The sequence below is a fragment of the Botrytis fragariae genome (assembly GCF_013461495.1).
Source record: "Botrytis fragariae strain BVB16 chromosome Unknown tig00000012, whole genome shotgun sequence".
Lineage (NCBI taxonomy): Eukaryota > Fungi > Ascomycota > Leotiomycetes > Helotiales > Sclerotiniaceae > Botrytis > Botrytis fragariae.
In genome coordinates, this window is record NW_023500989.1 from 1,092,782 (window position 1) to 1,116,235 (window position 23,454).

Sequence of the window (23,454 nt, forward strand, 5' to 3'; positions counted from 1 at the left end):
ACAACTTTATACAATACATCTCGAGGTGTCTGTGTTGTCTTTCTTGGGAGTCTTTCAGCAAATTTGGGGTGAATTATGAAATTTTGATGTTTTTTCCTTACAACCCAAGCAATTCGAAGCAACGTATTGCCGAAGTTACTTTTCCGTGTTTGCTTTCCCACAAATCTTCATTAATACATAGAATGGTCTGAGTTGGCCGGTCGCAGTGCCTATCCTGTTGATCATGCCCCTCTTCCCATTCGCCCTCTCTATATCATCTGTAGCGTATATCCTTCCCACGAAGGAAAAGCATTCACATCAACTATTATCTTCCACTCTGAGTGTATGCGTTCATTTTCCTTTAGTCGCCTGTTGCGCAGCCTCTCTCCTAGTAGCTATAATTGTTCATTAGCCTCGATACAGAGTATCCGATCGGTATAGGGTGCATACCATCTTCCAGAAGTGCTGTGTCAATTACGCCGCCAGGAAGATGTACATATCTGACGACACTTCCTCTTATGAAAACATTCTTGACCGATGACTGTGCGCGCATCATTAGCATCACAAAACTCGAAGCACAGAGCACAGAGCCCATCGCATTTCATTGCGTTGCTGTCGCCCATGTTGAACTACTGACCAGATGTGGGTATTTCAGCTCCTCTACCACTTGTATATCATCCAGCTTGATGTTTAGGTATTGATCTACCGATTTTAATATGCCTTTGATCTGGATATCATTCTTGAGCTCGACTGTAACTTCGTGATCCACCAAGGTTTTAAAGAAGCTATTCGTAGTGGAGAAATATTAGCTGCTGCAACTTCAAAGCGGATTGTGAGATCGCACTCACCTGAAGAACAACATTTTGGCAGACTGGAAGCTGATAAGTAAGGTTCGATATTGTAGAGAGCTTGTAGAGTACGGAGTCTCGAAAATGGAGTTGACCACCACCCAAAAGTGATGATGTCGGTATGTTATGCCTCAGGCAAAGGTATTGAATGGGCACGGTCCAGAACGTACAATTTGAGTGTAAATGTCAACTGCCTCACCGGGAGCTCTGCACTATAGCAAAGAATCATCAGTGATGACAGAAATATCACTATCTGAATGTGACGAAGAAAGCTTGTCTACTTCTTCTAAATTTGCATATCGTGTTTAAGTTTCCGGATTCAAGTGTATAATGTTGTCAAGACTACAATACTTCTTTCTCTCATAATACCGCATTTTGCTGGTTGCGCTCAATGCTGATAGGCTTGAGTCAGTACGTTGATTCGTAGGATTGGCTCGAAAGTTCTATGGAATCTCGGAGTCAGGTATCCGCAGGATATGGTGTAGTCTAGGGCGGGTATGCGGTGTCTCATTTTCGAAGTGAGAATGCAGTGATATTTTTCATATCCCTCCTTACACTTCTGATGACCGGAAAGCTGGTTTCCTCGCATATCTTTCACATCAGGGGAAAAAGCTTGAATCGCAATGCAGCACAAGTTACTATTTGTCACAAGGAAATTGCCAGCTATGGTCCCTCTGGAAGTGGATTGGTCATTAATTCAATTTTGTATATAAAGTCATACAAAAACAGGCGTGCAATACATCTGTATTTATAATTCCCTATCTCTCCCTCCGTTCTGACTACCCTGACTTATCTTTTCCAAAAATTCGTCCATCCAATCCTTTCTTCCACCTTCCGTTCCATAAAACTCTTTCCCATACCAAGCCCAACATTCATCATTGATAACGTCGCCATTGCAATCCTTCTCCCCCTTCTGGATGACATCTACCTTCGGCCAAACTCCTATCCGCGCCCCCATGCTATCATCTAGGAAGTTGTCCATCAAAAGCTGTACGATACGTTTTCGAACGACGTCATATTGAGATCCAGACTTCAAGAAGACGGACTGTAGGTATGAAGTACCATCTTGCTCAAGGAAAGACTTTTGGATTTCTGGCGATTTCAAGAGGCCACTAAGAGCTGAAATTTGAGATTTGAGAGATGAAGGTGATGTTGTGGAGGCTGACAGCTTTTTCTGGAGTGCAGGAATGAGACTTAATCCATTTTCACGAAGGAAAGGACAAGTAGGTTTCATAACGATATCGTGAAACAGGGAGAGGGAGCTGATGGCAGTAGGATTGTTTTGTAGAGAACCGGAGAGAGCGGCGGAGGCTGAATGGTCATTTTCATCTCCAGGCCCCGAGGATTCCATGGCCATGAGACATATTAGGGCAGAAACTGCCTCCTCGTCGGCCATAAGTTCAGATCCGTAATAAATGTCGTGTGACAATTCCGAAAGTGAAACCAGGGCTGAATCGAGGGAAATATCTTGCTCTTTCAATGATGCAAGAGAAGTTCGGAATGATTCAAAGTCAGATGATGAGGGCGGTGGGGGCTGTATCTTCCCATGGCCACTGTACGCTGGTGCGTCTGAGGGTGGTTGCAGGTCTTCCGAGGTTTCAACTTCGGCACCTTCAATGACGACCATGGCTTGTTCTGTAGGTATATCAAGATCCAGCGTAACATCATCACCTTCCATTGGAATATTCAGGCGAGCTTCTTTCAAGCCAGAAGATATATTTAGCCGAACGTGAAGGCCTGGTGGAATATCTTGTCCAGGCTTGATGAGTTGGAAGTCTCTCGTTGGTTGAAAGATTCGAGGGTAACATTCAGCTTGATTGTCTGTAGGACATATGAGCTCGGTATTTGCGGATGGTGAGGCCTCTGGATCCATCGAGAATGCCCTCGCAAATATTGGAAGACTGAGCCATGCTAGGCTCAGTATGCTGCGTGTTCCTACACTAACCATTTTAAATTATAATTGTTTATGAAATGTATCGAGTACAATAGTAACTCTTTTCAAAATGAGTTATTCAATCGGCTACAACCGATAGAAGTCGTTTAGCTTTTCTTCTGAACCGTCTCAGAATTCTTCGTTGCCTCTCTGCTAGGTCGAGGTCCTTGCAGGCTTGATCGAAAGCGTGTAGGTCAAAAGGTTGAATTTTTCCTTCTTTTTGACCCTGTTTATTAACTAGCCACTGATCGAAAACCCAAGGATAATTTTCAAAACACGCTTCTCCTTCCCAGCTGGAACGTAAAAGAGGACAATCTTTCCACTTGACGAGATACCAGATGTGGTTGTTCTTCCCCACTATTTCAGTGAGTATCCTCTCGGGTGGTCGTTCTTCGGTATCACTTTCTAATGAAGCAAGAGATTCTGCTGAATTTGAGTCTTCTGATTCACTCTCCAGATTTAAAGCATCAATAAGAATAAAGTGGTGATCTACTGGGTTATTTGTAGTCATCGTAAGGACAAGTGGCCTTCAAATAAGTACAGATTTATTATTCAATCGTTTCGCTTTCTTTTGCCTTCGGAGGGTTAATCAATTTGTGGGGTCTTTCAACTGGATGCCTGAGGCTTAATTAGTCATCAAAGGTCATCAATTGGAGGGACTTCCAAACATAACGACCTCTAGGAATGACATATTGAACGTCAATTAATACACAACAAAATGTTCGCGCTCAGGAGAAAGGCGGTTCAATCTGCCGATCGAGTTGGAAGAGTGTCTACTCGAGTTCCGCGACGATGGTCGTCTGCACAACATGGAAAGACCGGTGATGAGGTACATCACTTCGCTGGATCTAGTACAGAACATGGGCATCATCATGCTGGCCCAACAAACGAGTCTTTCGGAGTGAGCTTTCGATTGTCTCCTACATAAGTCATAGGACTAATCACGATATAGACCGGCTTCTTCCTTGTCCTCGCAGCTATCCCTATCTCGATTGGAGTTTACCAATACGCCCAACCATCCGCCGACGGATCTCCTTCTGGTCTCGCGAAGCTGATCGATAGCTATTCACACTACAAAGAGAAATGGGCCGCAAGAAATGCGCTACATGTTTCTATGCTCGAACAAGCCGCTTTCGATCGCAACCTTTTCCAGAGTGATGTGGGCAGTGCACATGTCAATCTTAGATTCCCTGAGTTGGTCTCAATATCTCCAGTACCTAATTCAGAAGCTGATTTTCTACAGACAATTTAACACAGGATCCCCATGGAATGTTCCAGCAGGTCACAGAGCTAGAGATATGGAGAAGTTGGTAGCACATTATGAGAAGTTCAACAAGGAAAACGAAGAGAAGAAGCGTTGAAACCCCAATTACAAAAATACCCGTACATATTGCCCCAAAGAAAGTTTTTCATTGTATAAAGTTCGTATGCGTGTTTGTCTTATGGTTACCAAGATGGTGATAAAGCTTTGTGCAATCACGAAAGTATATTTATGCCCACAGCGAAATCTGACTCTAAATTTTGGCAGCCACAAATAATTGCAGAATTTTGAACAGTAGTAGTACACAAACTATTATATAGAATGCAGTGTCACTACAGTGGATTTATAAGAGCCCTTGGACTAGCGCCGATCTTAGTTGTCGGAGTTCCTTCTTCTAAATTCCAATATACCTGAGAACAGCCCTGAAGAGCCTATTGAATTCCAATGAACTCCAGATCCTAGACTCTTTCCTAAACTCCAGAAATGCATATGATGTTGCTCCACACAATTTTTTGGCTTCCTTAAAACTTCTTCAACGCCCGTTTCTCCTTAGTCCCACCATAAGCAAGGCCCCAATCCAACTTCTTCCATCGAAGCTACTATCTTGTAAGGCGCTTCGATTACTCGTGATTCCTCACTGTCATCTTGCTTTTCAGGGCCCAATGGTGCTTGATCATTCCACTGCTCGGAGTCGACCCGAAATCGCACTGTTTCCTGGTTATCGAAGTAAAGTTGTGTACCTTCTTCGGTCTCCCAGACAAAAACTTGCTCATTGTGGTTACTGGGTGATTATTAGTAACCAAAAGGGGGGAGGGATGAACAAGGCCGACTTACAAGTGTGAACCGTCTGGTAGCATTTTTGCGGGAACGAAGATTTCATCAAAAAAGTGAGTACGAACTTGATATTGTTAGAGAAGCTTGATCATCCTACACACGTATATACTAACCTCTAATACCACTCTCAATAGAACTGCTGATTCTTCCTGTCATGATTTCAAACTTGAAAGGTCTGAACACGACAATGCGAAATTCAACTGCTGAGTGGTTAGCAAAACATAAAATGCTGTGATGACTCCCAGAAACAATGTACCATTGACATTTACAAGACCATCACCATGACCAATCAAACCTTCTGAGGCCGAGAGAAGATCATAAAAGCAGATACAAAGACCAATCTTTTGAATCACCTTGTTGGCATATTTAAGATTGATGTTATCCTCAATTGCTTGACTAGCATTTTTCCCTAAATCTTGAGGCGCGATTTGAACTAAATCGGCAATTTTGGTCTTTGAAAAGGTTAGAATTTGATTTCTCCCCTGATTTAAGAAGAGAGACTCACGAGAATGAACATGATGATATACCCCGCTGGCTATTGGCTAAGTCAAAAAATGCTTTTGCTTCTTGTGCCTTGCTCCTTACCCTACGATGATTCTTTGCTTTTGTACGGCTGATGCTGCTCCAACAACGAGCCACCAACTGAAAGTGAATAAAATAAAATGAAACAGAATAATGTAACGTGACTTCCTAGATCGAGGTTGCTTGCTTCCTCTGACAGTATAATAAATTGAACCAAATTCAACTCGGATCTAAATAAAGAATCTTCTCCGACTACCTCAATTTTCCCTCTTCTCCCACCAGATCAACTTTGTTCTTGAAAACGTCTTTCTAAAGGTATCATCAACAACGGAGGAAATATTCCAAATGGGTATGTGATTATTTCTTCAAGTTTTCCAAAAATTCATCCTAAGATCTTTTCACTCTGAAGTTCATGATCGAGAAATCGATGGAAAGGAGCCTTACATAATCCAGCCAAATTCCCCTAGTTTGGGAGAATTTCTATTGGTTCATGTTGTGCGACAATTTCCACACTAAATAATAAGAGAGATGTCCTTCGGACCAAATCATAATTGCGCGCGGCAGCTTTCTTTTCCATCTTGCTTCACCATCCCTTTTCAATAATTCTTTCATTGAGCCATCGGTTTTCATCAATTAATACGTAGTAGCCCCCATTCCAATACTCGGAAATCCTTTTGGCCGATACGGTGCAACGAAGATCCACCCATCAGCACAAAACGGTTTGCGACAGCTTTCAGATTCAGGGCCAACAGCTGTTCAGTACAGTCAACCTACAATCAACCAAACCCCTGCTGCGCAGAATATACATGTTCTGAAGATTTCACATTATTTAAGTCAACTTCCCGATCAACCTCCATCTTATCAACGCAATAACTCGAAGTCCGACGACATTATGGCTGGTGCCCAGCAATACAATTTCCCTCCCCCTCCTCCTCCTCCTTCGGGACCACTCTCTGTAGGATATCCTCAACAAAACCCTCAGTATGGATATCAGCAACCTCCTCCATATCAACAGACGCGCAATAATGGTCCCCCAAGAGGTGGAGCGCGAGGCGGTCACAATGGCCCTTCTCACTCACATCAAAATGGTTACAACGGTCCTCCGCAGATACAGGGTCCGCCAAGTGACCAATACAATCCGCATAATCCAGCACCTTACATAGGACCTCCAAGTGGCTCTCAAGGTCCTGGCCACAACGGCCCCCCTAATAATTATCCTCAGCAATGGCAACAACAGGGTCAGCATGGTCCACCTCAGCACAATCACGGTCCACCTCAACAAGCACACCAGCCACCACCTCAAGTTCCTCTTCCTGCGCAGAACTACCATCCAAATTATGCACCACAGGGCTTCAGTCAACAGCCACCACCACAATATGGTCCACAGCAACCTGCACCATTTCAACAACCCTATGGCCCACCTTCTCAGCAACCACACCCTAGTGGCCCACCCCAACAATGGCAAGGTCCACCTCAAGGACAACATCAGTTCAATAATAATAATAATAGAGGTCGTGGTCGTGGCGGTTTCAACAATGGTCGTGGCGGTCATGAAGCACCTCTCATGGGTCCTCCGATCCGTATGGGATTTGAGAACGAACGTGGAGATCATATGGCTCAAGCGGGCAATGGTTTTCCTACCCCCCAATATTCCAATCATCAGACTCCCCCTGCTCCGTTTTCTCAGCCTGCTTATCAAGCATATCCCCCCCAAAACTTCTCTAATGGAGGTCATGGAGGACAGCGTCCATCGCATGATTCTCATTCATTCAACTCCAGCTCTAATAGGGGCAGAGGAAATGGGAACTTTAGAGGTAGAGGTCGCGGTGATAATTTTCAATTTCGCGGTCGCGACAACAATCGTTCTTTCAATGGCAATTCACAATCTCCTCCAATGCATTTCAAGCCTGCAGGTGCAGGAGACAATGCGAAGAAGAATAAGAAGAAGCGCAGAACAAATACTCTTGGTTTGACACCAAACGGTGTAGATCATGAGGATAGCGATGATGAGATTGATGATGTTGATGAAGAAGCTCGTTTGGTTACTTTGCTTGGTCCAGATACTCCACAGTATGTTTTTGCAGGCCTAGAAGATTAGTTCTTCTTGTTCTTTTTGTTCTTTTTGCTAATGAATTTTAGGTTACCTGCAGATCTCACGGCATGGCTCGCTGAGCGTAAAAGTCGTTTCCCTACGAAAGCTCGTAGAGAAGCTGCTGCTGAGGAGCTTCGCTTGAAACGTGAACAAAACAAAAATCACAAGTTCAAGAAAGAACCTGAAGCAAAGCCCACCAAAAAGGATGAGGGAGAGACCAAACTCGAAAAACAGCAACGCAAGGCCGAGAAGCTCAGACTAGAACTTGAGAAAGCTGAACGTAAGATCAAACAGGAGATGTCCGGTGGAAAGCGCAAGCGTGAAAATGGCGACGAGGGCGATGAAGATCGTGGTCAAGTGAGTGATGATGATGATTCTTCATCTAATTCTGAATCGGGAAAGCCGGAAACGATGACATCGCGCAACAATGGTTTTACTGGTATCGTGCACGCACGAGCACCACCAACAAAAGCCCAGCTTCAACGTCACTGCAAGTACTATTCTACTGGTGGGACCTGCGGCAAGAAGGGCAAGTGCCGCTTCGTTCACGACCTAGACGTCCGCAACCAAGCTTTGCGAGAGAAGGAGTTAAACGGTGGTAAGATGACTATTGCTCAACGTCTCATTCTTAACGACACCGCCAAGGATGATTTGACAATCTTGAAGTCTATCAAGTACCTCAAGGAGAAGGGTTTGATGCCAGAGAACTCCTCTGTTGGTGCACCACCAGCAGAAGAAACCGAAACCAAAACTGAGGAAAATGATTACGCCGATGCACCCGAATATGGAGAGGTTTGATCTTCCTTTATGGGAGCATTTTCTTTCTGGGTTCAATCGGTTGCAATCTGTCACATATCATGCACACTCAGCACCTACTCGATATGTATTGGTAGTCAATGTGACGGAGCAGATTGAAGAGATCAGGGAAAAGTCATTGTTTGATGAGTTTGATGTTTTCACTTTCATCCACCACTATCGGCAAAGCGCGAGTACTCATCAAAAGTCTGATACCCGGAACCCTTATGCTTGGTAGTCTATACCTTGTAATTCTTGCTTTGTATTTCAATTTAGTTGATTGGGGAGGAACCGGCGGAGAGTTGAGGGGGTTTTCCTTTTATTCTTTTCACCTGTACACTTCTACAGTCATTCGAGATCACGACTTCGTTGGCCTCTCGAGATTTCTTTATTCGCGCAGGCTTTTCATTGTATTAGTTACATTTCACTCCAGAAAAGCAAACATTTTTTCATATTATGACAATTTTCATCAAATCCCACACGAAAAACAATACTTGATACTCTTGTGCAAGTTTTACATGCTGACGGGCACGGAATCGATGGCAAGTTTGCTGAGTCACCAAATTGAATGTATTATAGTTTCTGTGGTTTTTTGGGAAGGTAATAGAGTCAGTGGGTATCGAATTTAATTAATTAGGCTAGAATGTGAGTTTGAAAAGCAAAAAAATCATTTCTCAAAATTCAGTGAAGATGCTCGAATTGGCAGAGGTGCCAAGCAGCTTGGGGAGATCAGATAATAGAGCTTTCAGAGAAACACAACCGACACTCAGTAGCAGGCTTTCTGAATGGGTTCTTTATTGGTTCGCATACCTCTTGAAAACAGGTGCTTAAACTCTTATGATTGCTATCTTTTGGAAATGAACAACTTCCATTTTTCTGTTGCCTCAAGCGTTTACTAGGGCGGGGAAATCAACTCAACATAACATAAGAAAAGCCCAGTGGCTGTGAAAAACGAATCGTATGATTTGATATAGATAAATAAATAGAATTACCACTTTGATATGTCTTGTGGTGGTGTTATAGTCAAGATTCTCCTAGACCAGACTATTTATTCACATTCGAAGGCTTAAACAGAAAAACCAAAAAAAACTGTGAGTTTTTGTGTGTAGCTCAACAATATTACACGCCAAGGCAATGCATCTTGCGCAGGAAGTGAAGGCAGAATATTCAGAGTGTTCAGATCCCAGGGACGAACTGGTTACAATGCCCTCAAGCAACTAATCAAAGTAAGTCTTATGCTGTAGTATCTTCGAACTGGGATAGCGCAGAGTCGAAGTCCTAAAGTTGCCGCTAAATTACCCCGCACTGGACAGCTTGATCTAAGTATGTATACAGTTAGCTAAGCGAAGTGAAGTCTATCCATGTTTCCGTGCAACGAGTTCTGCAGCTCGGCTATTTTGTCCCGCGCTGGTCCGAGTAATTGAATGGTCGCAGTGAATTTCAGCTTGTTCTCAAATTGGCACTTGGAGCATGTGGCGCACTAGAAGCTTGCATAGCGGGATAACTAACATTTCGATAGTCTTCTGATTCCGTCTTCAATTTCAATGATTTGTATTCTGTTAGAGGTATATATAGTGTACTATGTTCCTCGTATGTATTTTGTTGGAATGCTTCAGGTGTTCGATTGATATCCAAGACCTTCCCCAACCCTGTAAATTCATTCTTATTCCTATCCACGCTTCAAAATTTGAAATTAAAAAAAGATAAGCTACACAATGGGAGATCCATCCAGTGCAGATTACAAGCCCGAATGGCTCGAGGTAAATACCCCTTCCTATTTATCATGACAAGCTCCTTGCAACATCCCCCTTCTCCTCAAACTACATATTTAACTTCGATCCTCGCAGCTTGAGAAAGCTCTCGGTACCCGTCCCCTTCTCGTAGGCGATTCAGCCAACATCGAAGAGCAATTCAACGGCCTAATCGCAGCGCTGAGTGCCCAAAGACCCCCTCCCGATACCTCAGTTCAAACACGTGATACGTCTGCAGATGGCGTTCCAGTTCGTATATACACTCCTCCAAACGCCTCCCAAAATGGAGAACTTCCTCTAGGAGTGTATTTTCACGGAGGTGGATATTGTGTTGGAAACCTGGATTCGGAGGATGTATGGTGTCGATACATTGCAAAGAGTGTCCCTTGTGTGATTGTAAGTGTGGACTATAGATTGGGTCCGAAACATAAGGTTCCGATTATGTTGGATGACAGCGTTAAGGCTTTTGAATGGGTATGTATAATCTCTCCATCTGCATCTCTTCTCTCTCTTCTCTCCCGCCCTTCTCCTTATTCCAATAACTCACACCTCACCCCACACCAGGCCCACACCCACGCCTCATCCCTCCACGCCTCCCCATCCCAACTCTTCACCATCGGTGCCTCCGCCGGCGGCGGTCTCGCTCTAACCGTCGCCCACGATCTCATCGCCGCGGGTAAACGATACCAAATCAAAGGTATCGTGGCCATGGTCCCCGTCGCCGCACACCCATCTTCGATCCCCGCGTCTTACAAAAATCACTATAAATCCTACGATGAGAATGCGCACGGCGTACCGGTCATTGATGCGGATTCGATGGATACGTTTTTTGGAGCTGTGGGGGCGGATCCGCAGGATCCGCGAGTGTGTATGTATTTGTATTTTTCATTTTTCATTTTGGATCTTTGGGTGTTTTTGTTGAATATTTTTCATGTGAGGAGATGTACTAATATATATTTTGTATGGGTTTAGTTGTGACGCTTTCGAAACATTTGGAGGAATTTCCTCCGACTTATATTGCGACGTGTGGAAAAGATCCTCTGCGGGATGATGGTAAGGTGTTGGAAATGATGTTGAAGGATAAGGGTATCGAGACAAAGAGCGATTATTATGAGGGGGTACCGCATTATTTTTGGCTTTTCCCCGGCATCAAGGGTGGAGACGAATTTTTGGGTAATGTCAGTAAAGGGGTGAAGTTTGTTCTGGGTATTTAAATCGTCAGATATTCTATCTGCTGGAGGATTTGCAATTGTTCACAGAGTATCTTTCTGATGGTGGCAGCTAATATTGTGTTGAAATTTTAAGTTTGTCTAATTTCAAAGCCTTAAAAAGGAAATCCACAAGACTAAACCATGCAAAGAAATCTATGTAAATTTGTTTATCATCTAGATGTAGCATTTCGAGAGATAAGAGGTATTCGAACAATGCCCCAACGCCAGCGCCCACGCATTCGCAAATCCATTTGCATGCGATTCTTCCAACAGTAAAATCCCAATCCCAATCCAGGATTTAAGAAGCATGGTTCTGTAAGCCGTTAGAGATTTTAGGCCAGACAACAGCTTTCTCCAAGGCTTGCAAAACATCCGCTTTCAGATCCTCTGCATCTTCAACTCCGCAACTGATACGGACTAAATCATCGTATACACCAATGGCCTCTCGGTGAGCTTTGGGAATACCGGCATGGGTCATACTGCTAGGAACTTCAACCAAACTCTCGACTCCTCCCAGACTCTCTGCCAATGTGAAGATGCTAGTCATTTGACAAAACTTTTCTGCTGCAGCAGAACCTCCTTTGATACGGAAGGAAAGCATACCACCTCCCATACCATCTCTGTGTTGCTTAAGAGCAATTTTTCGGTGTGGGTGAGAGTCCAAGCCGGGATAGTTGACGGCAATAACGTGTGGTGAAGCCTCCAATGCCTTTGCTACTATTGTTGCGTTAACCGTAGCTTCTCTGGCTCGGAGATGCAATGTCTTCAAGCCACGGTGAGCAAGCCAACTGTCGAATGCCGAAGGGATGCAACCAATGGCATTTTGCAAGAATCCCAATCTTTCCTTCATAGCATCGGAGTTGAAAGCGGCTACTCCCATCACTACATCGGAGTGACCATTAATGTATTTAGTAACAGAGTGGACAACGATATCAGCTCCGTGGTCCAATGGTTGTTGGACATAAGGACTCATGAAGGTGTTATCAACCACAACCATTATGCCATGTTCATGTGCTGCTGTAGCTACGGCTCTGATGTCCACAAGTCGCAGAGTTGGGTTGCTAGGAGTTTCAATCCAGATGAGTTTTGTCTCGGGTGTGATATGATCCACAACATCGACCTCAATCTCTGGTGTAAATGTAACCTTTACGCCATGAGCTTTAGCAACCTGTGTGAAATATCTGTGGGTTCCACCATAAACGTCCGATACCGAAATTACATGCGAACCGGCAGCTAAAGACTGCAAAATAGTGGCAGTAGTAGCAGAGCCAGAAGAGAAAGCTAGAGCATATTTGGCGTGTTCGAGAGCTGCGACAGCCTTTTCAAAGTTGTCACGATTGGGGTTGGAGCTTCTGCTGTATTCGTATGCGCCAACAGGTTTTCCGACGGCCGTCTGTGCAAATGTTGTGGAGAGGGAGATGGCTTCGATGACGGCACCGGTGACAGGATCATGAGGGGAACCAGCATGGACTGCTAGAGTACCAAATCGATGAACTGGAGAAGGGGCTCGTGGAGGAGTTTCGATGGGGTGATCGAAGTTTGGGACAGTCATTTTGGCGGGGTAGTGCGGGGTGATGATATTCTTTTTGCTTTTCCTTTTCCTTTTCCTTTTTTCCGAATAATTTTATATAACAAAAGACAGAGAGAAGTTTGATAGTAGACTGATCTGATGGGAAAATATAGCGAATAAAAATTGCGGGGAAGTTCTAACTAAATAGTTTTTCCTTTTAGTGTACTAGGAAGTACTCGGTAGAAGCGTCGAAGAAGAAAATATGCAAGTGAGTCTTGGTAGATGGGTCAAATTGGTAATAATGTAAGAAGGATGAATGTCGTGACGAGAGCTGAACCTTAATTTGTAAGGAACAAAGGCGGTAAATATAGATACTTTTTACCTTGGTAGGTATTGAATCAGAGACTAAAGCACGCAATTCGTCTAGATGAGAAGAAGGAATGTTCAAAACTAGATATTTAGGTAAGAACAGGCAGGAGGAAGGTTCTTTGGCTGCTTATATGCAGGTTCGAGAATGAAAAGGACATGTATGATATGAAGACATCATGACAAATCGACGTTGTACTTTGTATAGAACCGCTAGCTATTATCAATCTTTTTCGTTGTGTTGTGCCAACATACACGCCTTTTAGGTTATTGGAACCCCAATTAGGGAGGTCGTTGAGCTTATTACGTAGTCGAACAAGAATACTCGAGTAGACAGACATAAGATCTGAATGTTGTATTGTACTGACATGATTAAGTTGAAGATATAGAAATGCGTTGTTGATAGGACTGGAGATGTGTCGGATTACAGTCGTGATGATTGTCCCGAGTAGCGGGAGAAAATGGAATGGGAAACATCACACCTATATAGTAGTTTTAGTAACCATCGAGGTGCGATTTTATCATTGCTCGATTGTCGTCACATGATGCCAAATGGTGATGGATGGTACCAATGCTGTGAGTGAATTCAATAAAAACACACCTGACGATATGTATAATTTCACACCCATCCACACTTACTCTCATCTCAGGAATGGAATTGTCGGAACTTTTCTATCCAGGAGAAGGCTGAGATGCTGATTAACTTACCTCCATCAAGAGCCAATCAGATCGTAGATTGATGATCGAACAAGCCAGATGCAGCAGGGGTACCCTCAATTCTCGATGTTCCGAAGCCCCGATCGATAGATACTTATTAAGCACTTAAACAACGTTGGTGCGCTCGATGGTAAACAATCGATGCAAATCGGAACACCAAGGGATGAAATTTCAACATCTATCAATCACTTACTTTTGACCAATATATCTCCAACACCCACCTAACAAAGATTCGCACTTATTTCCAATCAATGAAATGAACTAAAATCATCCGTTTTCAACATGAACATTTGTCGAAATAGTCAATCCGCTCGCCATCCCTGACAACCTACAACTTCCTGATTAGTCTTTCAACAAGCAAAAACACAAGATGCCACCAAGAAGATCGCATAAGAAATCCAAAGCCGGCTGCCAAAGATGCAAGCACAGGAAAATCAAAGTAATCAACCATACTTGTTGGGTTCCAGAGACAGTCATAAGCACGTGCTAATTTTGAATCAGTGTGATGAAAAACATCCTTTGTGTGGAAATTGTAAAAAGCATGGTCCGTATATCTTCACTGAAGAGTAGAATACATATTGACAATGCCCATCAGGCGTTTCATGTGATTTTGGTGATATGCCTTCATCACCTGATTCACCAGCTTTCCCACCTCCAACGCTTGTCCATCAAAGTTCCGAAGGCTCGGTCAACCAAGCCTCATCACCGGCGTCTACCACTTCTTCTATAATGCCCTTCTACCGGTCCCCTTCAATGACAGCCAGAGCTCACGGTAACTCAATACATGATCGATCACTTGAGCTCAGGCTAATGCATCATTATACTGCAACGACTTCGAAAACTCTTTCTAATGATGAAACTCAGGACGTTGCCTGGTCTGTGAACGTACCATCACTCGCTTATGACTCCCCATATCTAATGGATGCTATCCTTGCCGTTTCTGCTCTACATTTACGTATATTACAGCCCGAAGATCGAAGTCTTGCACGTGCATCACATAGTTATATGGCATCAGCGCTTGCTCAATATTCTTCTCTTTTGAGCCAGGGCCCATCTCAAAGCAATGCAGAAGCACTTTTTTGTACAGCTGCCCTCATCGCTTTCCAAGCATCGGCATCCCGTTGTGTCGAGAATGGAATTGATGGGGATTCTGACAGTGGTTACGTCCTACCACTTGCTTGGTTTCATTCTTTCCAGGGAGTTAAGACAATCGTTATAACTTCCTGGCATTGGTTACGAAATTCGGCCAAGATCTTTCCGATCATCAATGGGCAGCCTCCATTAATACTAGATTTTGATCCTGAGCGCCGAGGATTCTTTGCTTTTTTACTCGAGGGTATTGACCATGTATCGAATTCGGAGGATGCTTCTATAGATGCAGATACAAAGCAGGCATACGAACATGCTGTTGCCATGCTTAACTGGTCCCATCAAAAACCAGAGCGAGCTCGGATTCTCAGTTTTGCGGCAACTGTAACACGTCGTTATATTGACCTACTGAAGAGACAGGATCCTCGTGCTTTGGTTATTGTGTCGTGTTTTTTCGCTATGACACGTATCGTTGATGATATCTGGTGGCTCCAGGGTGTAGCCAAAAGAGAAGTGACAGGAATTTTTAGTTTATTGCCGGAAGAGTGGTGGCCAAAGATGGACTGGCCAATGCGAATTGCATATTTCGAAGGAAGGTTAGATGAGGATACATGGGGTTCTTGTTGGCATACAGAAGGGACGCCAAAACGGGAAGAAGGATTCAACGGCAATCTCATCTCACACATCGACATGTTGGCTAAAATTATGAATGCTGCACCACCACCAGACTAAAAGCCAATTTTTCGCAAGTTATAAAAATCGAGAGTATCGGAATACGATATGCTTTCAAGTATCGTGGAGTTTTGGGGTTCTTGGCGTATTGGGAAACAGCTATTAACGGGGAAAAGCATCTTTGAAACACAAGCACTTTTGGGGTACTGAATGCAATTATAACACAGTTGCACGGCCAGAAACACAGTCGGCATTTTTTGGTACATGTATAGCAGGAATGAATGGCCTATCGGGCACGAGTTGAGGACTTAATATGTAATACTAAATTCATATCTGCGTATATCAAGCGCAATGGATGCTTCTATTAATACATACACCCGCATAACTCTTTTGTCCCCCTCTTAAATGAATCTTTGAGTCTCGCTAGAAGAGGCTCCAACTCATGGATGTTCCCGTGCATTGCCTCAGCTGGAAACCTCGCTCATCTGTTCCACTTATTCGCTTCACCGATATTCAACCGCAACATATTTATATTTTTGGAATTCGAATTGAATTCATCAGATCGTCTTCTTCACATACCTATTCACATACATCTATACTTCGTAAAGTCAAAGCGTAACTTTTCGTCAATCTGATCGTCTGACGCAAAAACCAACACTCAATGCATGACGTAACTTTTTCCATCATCCATAAACGTGACAATGACGTTCCCCTATCCCATTCCATGCCGGATCCTCGGTTCCTACTCGTTGCTGTGCGCGGAGTATTCCAGAGCTCGACAGAAGATTCGGCCGCGCGTTATCCCCACCGCCAAGACACTTACACACCACGACTCTAACCACAACACAATCGTGTCATGAGGCTTAACTCTCTGTGGCTGTACAACATGTATTTATTGGTCAGGGAAGCCGTGTTTTTATGGTGGACGAGAGAAGTATACTAGGATGAGGGGAGGGGTTTCTGCGGCACCGGCTGCCGGATTGCAGGATCTGGGAAGGGAAGGGAATTGAGGGGTCTTGGGCTGCGCATCTACTCTTCCTTTTAAGCTTTTTGGTAGCGGGTGGACAGGTGCAATCAGGGTAAATGTAAATGAAGCGATATGTATGCATGCGTAACAAGCAGCCAAAGCAGGAATTTGAGAAGTTGGCCCAAGTATGGATGATGAATTTTGGTGTGTAGGCTGAGGTCTGGATATTAAAGTGGGTTGGAACTTGGGTGAGCGGAAGAATGGTTAGTATATATAGTAGTATATACCTCCTCTCTTGCTAGTTCTTTTGAAGTATTCAAATATAAACTCAATTCCTCATCTTCAACTGCCTGTCTATCCCATAACAAATTTTACACACATCTCTCAATTATATATATACGAACATAAACCACAATGGGTCTCATCAGCAAAGTCATGCACAAGGTCGAGGGAAAGCACGAGAACGAGCATGTTTGTCACCCTTCTATTCCCCAAGAGTACTCTTTATGTGCAAATGCTAATATACGAATAGAACCAAGCTCCCCCTCAGCAACACCACATGGGCGGTAACGGAGGACCCCAAGGCGGATACGGCGGCCAACAAGGCGGTTTTGGCGGACCAGGTGGTCAACAGGGAGGATACGGAGGACCCCAAGGCGGATACAGCGGCCAACAAGGCGGTTTTGGCGGACCAGGTGGTCAACAGGGAGGACACGGAGGAGGACCAAGTAGTGAACACCACGGCGGCGGATTCGGTGGACCAGGCGGACATCAAGGAGGTGGATTTGGCGGGCCAGGTGGTGAACATCATGGCGGAGGGGGATTTGGAGGCGAGAGAGGTGGTCATGGTGGTGGTGGACGGGGAGGACATGGTGGATTTTAAGTGACAAAGTTTTGAGAGAGATGGAGGAGGATTGTGATACCAATTTAGTTTGTGTTTATGAGTCGAGTCTTTGTATCACAATGAATATGTGTATCTTGTGATTGAGAATTGTGGACTTTCTTTGTGCTTGGTATTGGGCCTTGACATCCTCAGAAGTCGAAGGGTACAGACCGGGAGCTCTGCGTCGAACGTCAACGTTGGGACGAGTACATATTTAGGTAAAAAAACAATGTGGATAACATGTAAAAGAGATAGTAATAAGATATTGAAGTATGGGTGTTAATGACTGACACTCTATTTGATGACCCACCTTTGCATGTATGCATGGCTAAGTGGAAAGATAGGTTGAGTTGGCAGTGAAAACTTGATATCTTGATATTTGAATGCTATCACATATTTCAAGCTCGATCGACCAAAGGTAATCATGAATTTTGACGAATTAGAGTAAACAATCATGTACACGCTATTGGTGCCCTTCATTATAATACGATCCTCTAATAACCATAATGCGCTGCAAAGCATAGAAAGTAGGACTACCACCGAAGTGGAAAAGCAGCAAAGCAGCTTCCAAGTATGTTACGCCTGCAATGCCTGTATATCTCGTCTTCCCATTCCAAAACTCCAAATCGCTAAACTCAAACAATGCATCCATCCATAGCATTCCTGAAAAAGTTCCCACCCGTAGAAATCCCCAAGAACCATAGCCAATACCCCTAACCGATTCATCATCTTCTGGACTTGGCCATAGCTGCAAGTCGTGCTCGCTTTTCAGCTTTCTCCTTCTTGAGTTTGTTCTCTTCGGCAAGAGCTTCAGCATCCTCCTTCCTGGCAATAGCAGCAGCCTTTTCTTCTTCTTCATCGACTTCGAACGTGGCTGCTTCCATATCAGAAGATACATCGGATGCATAGTCATCCTCCTCAACTTCATCCTCCATGTCATCTTCGTCCTCATCTTCATCAGTAGCATAGTAGCGATCGAGGTTCTTTCTACCATTTTTATATCGGTCATTGCCACTACGAGCGGAATATGAAGGTGCACTTGTCTTATTAGCAGTTGGACCACCACCTCCTGGTCTTGGGCGAGCAGTCCCGGTGTATCCAGTCGTTGCTGTTGCAGCTTTTTTGACTTTCTTTTCAACAGCTGGTGGCGGAGCCTTGGCTCCAACAGACTTCGTACCATTCGTGCCACTCTGTCCATTACGAGCGGGAACCTGTCCAGATCTTTGAAATTTGGAATTTGGTTCTAGTCCCTTTTGAATGGTCTTCCCCTTTTGGGTCCTTAGTTTATCCGACTCTCGCTTGGATGGTGCTTTCTCGATGCGTTTGTGTTGAATCTTTCCAACCTGGCCCAAAGAAGCCTGTGCAGCTTTTCCCCGTGCCAAAATCTCCGCATATGAACCTTTCTTGGGAGGTTTTGCTGATTCAGTGGACGATGGAGGTGGTGTTGGCTGGCCGTTTTTGAATGTGGTGTTGGCGGTATTAGCCGAGCTCGGAGTTGGTCTTTGTTGTTTCGTGTCGATCTTCATCCTGCCCATACTCGTATCAACAGCTGTAGGACGATGCGCTTGGGTGATTGGTCTCGATATAGTAGCAGTATTTGGCCTTTGAAGTTTGTCAACCGGCTTCCTCAAATCATCGTTTGCTTTTCGCTTTGGCGGGAGAGTGGCGGTCGGCATCGTCATCGTTGAATCTGGACTTGGGCCCCCCGAAATCTGGGCGAGAAGATCACCGATCTTGATCAAGTCAGTATAATGATTATCTAGAGTGTGAACAAATGCGCAAAGCAGACGTACCGGCATCTTGAATGATGTGCTTGTGATACACCGAAAATTTGAAAGAATGAATCAGAAGATGATGGATGAACAACTCAAACGCAGATCGCGTGGATTTCCGACTTCTTGTAGTGCATCAGCACATGAAAATTGACATGTATGGTGCTAGCAGCAGGAATAAAATTTAAAAGCGCCGGATAACTATTAACTGCGCCTTCAGATGAAATTGTTGTATCTGTGTTATTCCTTTGAGTTGTTGTTGAGGCAATGTGAAAAGCAAACGGGCAGACATTCGCAAGGATTTAAGTCCATTTCGTTATCACGTGTCTGACTTGACAGGAGTAGCTTAGCGCCACGCCATTCTCCCACACAAGAAACTTTTTGATTTTAATCGAATCTGAGATCCACAATCGAATCTTTCACAAACTTCAAAACTCTCAGAACTTGAAATTTCAGTCTCCGTCTCTTGCGGTTAAATCGATTGATATACCTGTTCTTTAACGAAACAAATAAATGTAAGATCCTCCTCACAATGAATACTTCGCAGTATTGTTTTGCGCACCAAGATCATCTTTGAAATTGTTAACTGACAAGATTTGCGCATAGCATTCAAAATGAAGTATCTCGCTGCATACCTCCTCCTCACCATCGGTGGAAAGGCTTCCCCTTCCGCTAAGGACATCACCACCGTTCTCGAGTCCGTTGGAATTGAGATCGACCAAGAGCGTCTCGATACTCTCATCAAGGAGCTTGACGGAAAGGACATCAACGAGGTTAGCACAATCGAGGAAAACGCGCACATGTACAAATAACTGACGTAAAATCTAGTTGATCGCTGAGGGTTCCTCCAAGTTGGCATCCGTCCCATCTGGTGGTGCCGGTGCTGCCCCAGCTGCTGGTGGAGCTGCCGCTTCCAGTGGTGCCGCTGCTGAGGAGAAGGTTGAGGAGAAGGCTGAGGGTATGTTTTGCTATATTCTCATCAATAAAAAGCCTACTAACCCAATAAATAGAGAAGGAAGAGTCCGACGAGGATATGGGTTTCGGTCTTTTCGATTAAGCAGTCAATTGACTTCCCCACGGACTCGACGCTCTCGACCTACCGGAACATCATTTCGAGATTTCTGGGAGAACTCGTGCGGGCTTCGCCCATTGTTTGCACGCCATATGGGATGGATTTTATCTCGCGAAGATTCCCATGATAAGCATATATTCATGCAAAATAGAGCAATAAAGACGTGATTCTTCAATCATGAGCAGCATCTTGGCAGGATAAATACTTAAATGGTGTGATATGTTGTGATTTGATGTGATGTGTAAATGCAAATAATCTCGTTGAGCATATCTGTAGTCAATTGCTTGCCAACAAGTACTACTAGAAAGCCTTTCTTCACTTGTGAAATCAAGGTTACCTGGAAGCCGTTCAGAACCCCATGATATCCTCTACATAAATTCAGAGGCCAATCAAGGCCACTCGTAATCTTATTATCTACTATCTGACACCCTTCCAAACACCCTTGTCATCCATGATTTGATACGGTATCGATATTTGCATGGGAAAAGGACGAGGCTGAGAGGTCATCTGGGACATTTGCCCTATTTTAGCGCTGAAATCTAAGCGAGACCAAAATTTGCAAACTTTGTGGCACTTGGACTCAGTTGGCGTCGAACAACTCTTTTACGACAACTCCATCCTTTCGACAACCTTTGAAAGAACCCAACCGCACAGATGGCCGACGAAGAATATGTGAGCAATTGATTGTTTTTGTTCGAGATTTCTGAAGCCAAATTCTTCAGAAATTATAGAGGCAATTTGGAATGAAATGGAAGACTAACCAATTTTTCCAATTTAATAGGATGCCCAAAAGGCTGCCGAGATCAAGGCAAAGAGAGCATTCCGCAAGTTTTCCTACCGTGGAATCGACCTCGACCAGTATGCCTACCTTAATAAATCCACAACATGAATATCAAAGGGGATCTCATAGTAGCTAACCCTATATTCTTCGAATAGACTCCTCGACCTTTCCTCCGACCAACTCCGCGATGTCGTCCACGCCCGTGCTCGCCGTAGGTTCAACCGTGGTTTGAAGCGCAAGCCTATGGGTCTCATCAAGAAGCTCCGCAAGGCCAAGCAAGAGGCTCAGCCAAACGAGAAGCCTGATTTGGTCAAGACTCACTTGAGAGACATGATCGTTGTCCCAGAGATGATTGGCAGCGTTATCGGTATCTACTCCGGAAAGGAGTTCAACCAAGTCGAAATCAAGCCTGAGATGGTTGGTCACTACTTGGCCGAATTCTCTATCTCTTAGTAAGTTAATCCCTACTATATTCTGTGCAAAAGCTTGAGGTTTTTCGCACTGGAAGCACATACTAACTCCAAAACAGCCGCCCAGTTAAGCACGGAAGACCCGGTATCGGTGCTACCCACTCTTCCCGTTTCATTCCTCTTAAGTAAATTACTCGGATACATTTACGCTGTATCATATCGGTTATCAAGGATGGATGGTTCACATACTTGCATGGGATATTATGGCACATAAGCCTGAGATACCAGCCTGCTGCTTCTTCACTACGGTCGGAACACAGCTATAATAAATAGCGAGCAGTGGGCAAATATGAATTACGTCAAAAACAACAATTTTCTTCATTGCCTTGATGTGAAACATGTGAAATTCTCTTTCATCTTGCCCGACCTTGGGCAGTTTCCATTTTTTCTATGGAGGCTCTCCTACAACCTCATGATATTCTTCCAGTAGCCATTGCTGACATTTCACAAACTATGTCTACACCAACAACCCTCTTTCGTCACAGGGCATTAATCATCTGGTTGGTAGGTGGCTGCATCCTTTCCTTGTGATAATGCAGAAGTACCCTCGCCTTGCAAATCAGATCTCAGTAGCTGAGAGTGATATGAACAATAGCTTGTGAGGTCTGGAAATGGTGGAAGATCCGCTGAAAGTGTCTGGCGGGAAACGTCCAAAGACGTTCCAAATTGCGCACCGATCTTTTGGAGATCATGCTGTCTATTTTGAGAGCATTGACGAATCAACCGATGAGCACTATGGTATGAGGAAGGATATGCACGCTCGCTGGAAATGGAGATATTCGTGACCGAAGGTTAGTCTTAAGATGACGTCGCAGATTCGACCACCATACCGCCAGAAGATATATGAGGTTCGGTAGTGGCTCTCGAGGAATAGTCCCTTGAACTATGTTCAGGCCCACGTGAAGACTGTTAAAACTGCCATCTCAGCACAATAATTAAAAGAATACCAGTAATCAGGTAGCATACCTTGCTCGGGCCTCGTCTTGCCTTCTAATATTTACGGGAGCCATTTTCCTGTAGCTAATGCAAGTCACAATTAAAGCCTTTGAATTTGGATCGGGAAAGACGAAGGAATTGAACTTGTTAATTGCGTCCGGGGGTGATAGTCTCGGAGCATAATGCACCCATATTCCACTCTATTGAGAAAAGACAACATGTCTGGCAAGCCTCAAAACCGATATTTGATGCAGATGTTCTAGATCTATTGATCTCATGCAGTCTAAACTACAATCTACAGGATCTGTGCTACTTAGAGCAGAATATTCATTGCTTGAGCCTTCGAATTCTTCGCCTATGCAACGTTATGGTGCTCGTTGTGGCGTCAGCCAATGATATGCTTGGGCGAACGTCCCGAGGATTTCCGAAATTCCCTACATTTCTGACTTACCTGGGAAATCAATCTATATCTTGACACTTTTAATCAATAACGATCTAGTTTACAATTTCAGGAAAAGCATTGAATTCTTGAAATCTATTGTAGGTTTCCGTCGGTTACTCTTCCTACATTCAGTTCTTACGTTCATGGGCTGTGACATTACTTAGCAGCCGCTAGTGGCTATCTTCTTTCTGGTTGGGTTGTGTTCTTTTGTCCAAACCAACTGACGATGGTCTGTACATGATTACATAGAGGATGATTCGGCGTTCAACTTTTGTTCTCAATTGAAAGAATACTTGCTCAGCAGTCTCGGAAAATTAGGCTCTCACTCTTGTTAGATGACCCACCAGACCTGTTGGAAGTTGCTTATGCGAGCTGTGTTTGTATAATGATCATTGGGCATTGTCTTTTTGTTTATGCTATATGAGATAGTATGTATACAGGTGCCCCTGAGGCTGTTAATAAGTGGGTGCGAGTGTTTAGCGTTCCGACAGACTCTCGTTGGCTATTTTTCTATTGCTTTATCATACTCGCCCACTCAGCGAATGTATGAT

At 44.1% G+C, this 23,454-nt stretch overlaps 13 protein-coding genes across 13 annotated transcripts; 7 read left to right on the forward strand and 6 right to left on the reverse strand.

Annotated features, from left to right (window-relative positions):
* Window positions 1-330: 330 nt before the first annotated feature.
* Bfra_002562 (putative nucleotide exchange factor sil1 protein) lies at window positions 331-2,775 on the reverse strand (the record flags this gene model as incomplete). Its single annotated transcript, XM_037332978.1, has 7 exons — window positions 331-374; window positions 430-520; window positions 617-764; window positions 828-850; window positions 998-1,039; window positions 1,197-1,221; window positions 1,688-2,775. The coding sequence occupies 7 exons, from the start codon at window positions 2,773-2,775 to the stop codon at window positions 331-333; spliced, it is 1,461 nt and encodes a 486-aa protein (XP_037195106.1).
* A 64-nt stretch (window positions 2,776-2,839) lies between these two features.
* Window positions 2,840-3,271, reverse strand: Bfra_002563 (putative nucleotide exchange factor sil1 protein; the record flags this gene model as incomplete). Its single annotated transcript, XM_037332979.1, has 1 exon — window positions 2,840-3,271. The coding sequence occupies one exon, from the start codon at window positions 3,269-3,271 to the stop codon at window positions 2,840-2,842; it is 432 nt and encodes a 143-aa protein (XP_037195107.1).
* Window positions 3,272-3,478: 207 nt separating this feature from the next.
* Bfra_002564 (putative nadh-ubiquinone oxidoreductase kda subunit protein) lies at window positions 3,479-4,121 on the forward strand (the record flags this gene model as incomplete). The annotated part of the gene is made up of 3 exons (XM_037332980.1): window positions 3,479-3,661; window positions 3,713-3,954; window positions 4,004-4,121. The coding sequence occupies 3 exons, from the start codon at window positions 3,479-3,481 to the stop codon at window positions 4,119-4,121; spliced, it is 543 nt and encodes a 180-aa protein (XP_037195108.1).
* A 449-nt stretch (window positions 4,122-4,570) lies between these two features.
* On the reverse strand, window positions 4,571-5,372 carry Bfra_002565 (putative rna polymerase iii subunit rpc25 protein; the record flags this gene model as incomplete). The annotated part of the gene is made up of 5 exons (XM_037332981.1): window positions 4,571-4,802; window positions 4,856-4,919; window positions 4,969-5,055; window positions 5,112-5,307; window positions 5,361-5,372. 5 exons carry the CDS (start codon window positions 5,370-5,372, stop codon window positions 4,571-4,573), a joined length of 591 nt encoding a protein of 196 aa, XP_037195109.1.
* An 897-nt stretch (window positions 5,373-6,269) lies between these two features.
* Window positions 6,270-8,267, forward strand: Bfra_002566sa (putative nuclear fragile x mental retardation-interacting protein 1 protein; the record flags this gene model as incomplete). The annotated part of the gene is made up of 2 exons (XM_037332982.1): window positions 6,270-7,447; window positions 7,517-8,267. The coding sequence occupies 2 exons, from the start codon at window positions 6,270-6,272 to the stop codon at window positions 8,265-8,267; spliced, it is 1,929 nt and encodes a 642-aa protein (XP_037195110.1).
* A 1,712-nt stretch (window positions 8,268-9,979) lies between these two features.
* Window positions 9,980-11,229, forward strand: Bfra_002567 (putative alpha beta hydrolase fold protein; the record flags this gene model as incomplete). Its single annotated transcript, XM_037332983.1, has 4 exons — window positions 9,980-10,024; window positions 10,112-10,489; window positions 10,580-10,883; window positions 10,988-11,229. 4 exons carry the CDS (start codon window positions 9,980-9,982, stop codon window positions 11,227-11,229), a joined length of 969 nt encoding a protein of 322 aa, XP_037195111.1.
* A 295-nt stretch (window positions 11,230-11,524) lies between these two features.
* Bfra_002568 (putative cystathionine gamma-lyase protein) lies at window positions 11,525-12,778 on the reverse strand (the record flags this gene model as incomplete). Its single annotated transcript, XM_037332984.1, has 1 exon — window positions 11,525-12,778. One exon carries the CDS (start codon window positions 12,776-12,778, stop codon window positions 11,525-11,527), a length of 1,254 nt encoding a protein of 417 aa, XP_037195112.1.
* A 1,411-nt stretch (window positions 12,779-14,189) lies between these two features.
* On the forward strand, window positions 14,190-15,640 carry Bfra_002569 (putative c6 zinc finger protein; the record flags this gene model as incomplete). Its single annotated transcript, XM_037332985.1, has 3 exons — window positions 14,190-14,258; window positions 14,321-14,363; window positions 14,415-15,640. The coding sequence occupies 3 exons, from the start codon at window positions 14,190-14,192 to the stop codon at window positions 15,638-15,640; spliced, it is 1,338 nt and encodes a 445-aa protein (XP_037195113.1).
* A 1,306-nt stretch (window positions 15,641-16,946) lies between these two features.
* Window positions 16,947-17,496, forward strand: Bfra_002570 (uncharacterized protein). The gene is made up of 2 exons (XM_037332986.1): window positions 16,947-17,018; window positions 17,080-17,496. The coding sequence occupies exons 1-2, from the start codon at window positions 16,962-16,964 to the stop codon at window positions 17,428-17,430; spliced, it is 408 nt and encodes a 135-aa protein (XP_037195114.1). The 5' UTR covers window positions 16,947-16,961; the 3' UTR covers window positions 17,431-17,496.
* Window positions 17,497-18,155: 659 nt separating this feature from the next.
* On the reverse strand, window positions 18,156-19,229 carry Bfra_002571 (putative spt2 chromatin protein; the record flags this gene model as incomplete). Its single annotated transcript, XM_037332987.1, has 2 exons — window positions 18,156-19,163; window positions 19,224-19,229. 2 exons carry the CDS (start codon window positions 19,227-19,229, stop codon window positions 18,156-18,158), a joined length of 1,014 nt encoding a protein of 337 aa, XP_037195115.1.
* A 418-nt stretch (window positions 19,230-19,647) lies between these two features.
* Window positions 19,648-20,425, forward strand: Bfra_002572 (putative 60s acidic ribosomal protein p2 protein). The gene is made up of 4 exons (XM_037332988.1): window positions 19,648-19,717; window positions 19,809-19,975; window positions 20,031-20,160; window positions 20,213-20,425. The coding sequence occupies exons 2-4, from the start codon at window positions 19,817-19,819 to the stop codon at window positions 20,257-20,259; spliced, it is 336 nt and encodes a 111-aa protein (XP_037195116.1). The 5' UTR covers window positions 19,648-19,717; window positions 19,809-19,816; the 3' UTR covers window positions 20,260-20,425.
* A 450-nt stretch (window positions 20,426-20,875) lies between these two features.
* On the forward strand, window positions 20,876-21,826 carry Bfra_002573 (putative 40s ribosomal protein s15 protein). Its single transcript, XM_037332989.1, has 4 exons — window positions 20,876-20,946; window positions 21,056-21,132; window positions 21,211-21,507; window positions 21,585-21,826. Exons 1-4 carry the CDS (start codon window positions 20,929-20,931, stop codon window positions 21,652-21,654), a joined length of 462 nt encoding a protein of 153 aa, XP_037195117.1. The 5' UTR covers window positions 20,876-20,928; the 3' UTR covers window positions 21,655-21,826.
* Window positions 21,827-22,014: 188 nt separating this feature from the next.
* Bfra_002574 (uncharacterized protein) lies at window positions 22,015-22,535 on the reverse strand (the record flags this gene model as incomplete). The annotated part of the gene is made up of 2 exons (XM_037332990.1): window positions 22,015-22,288; window positions 22,492-22,535. 2 exons carry the CDS (start codon window positions 22,533-22,535, stop codon window positions 22,015-22,017), a joined length of 318 nt encoding a protein of 105 aa, XP_037195118.1.
* Between the last annotated feature and the right edge of the window lie 919 nt (window positions 22,536-23,454).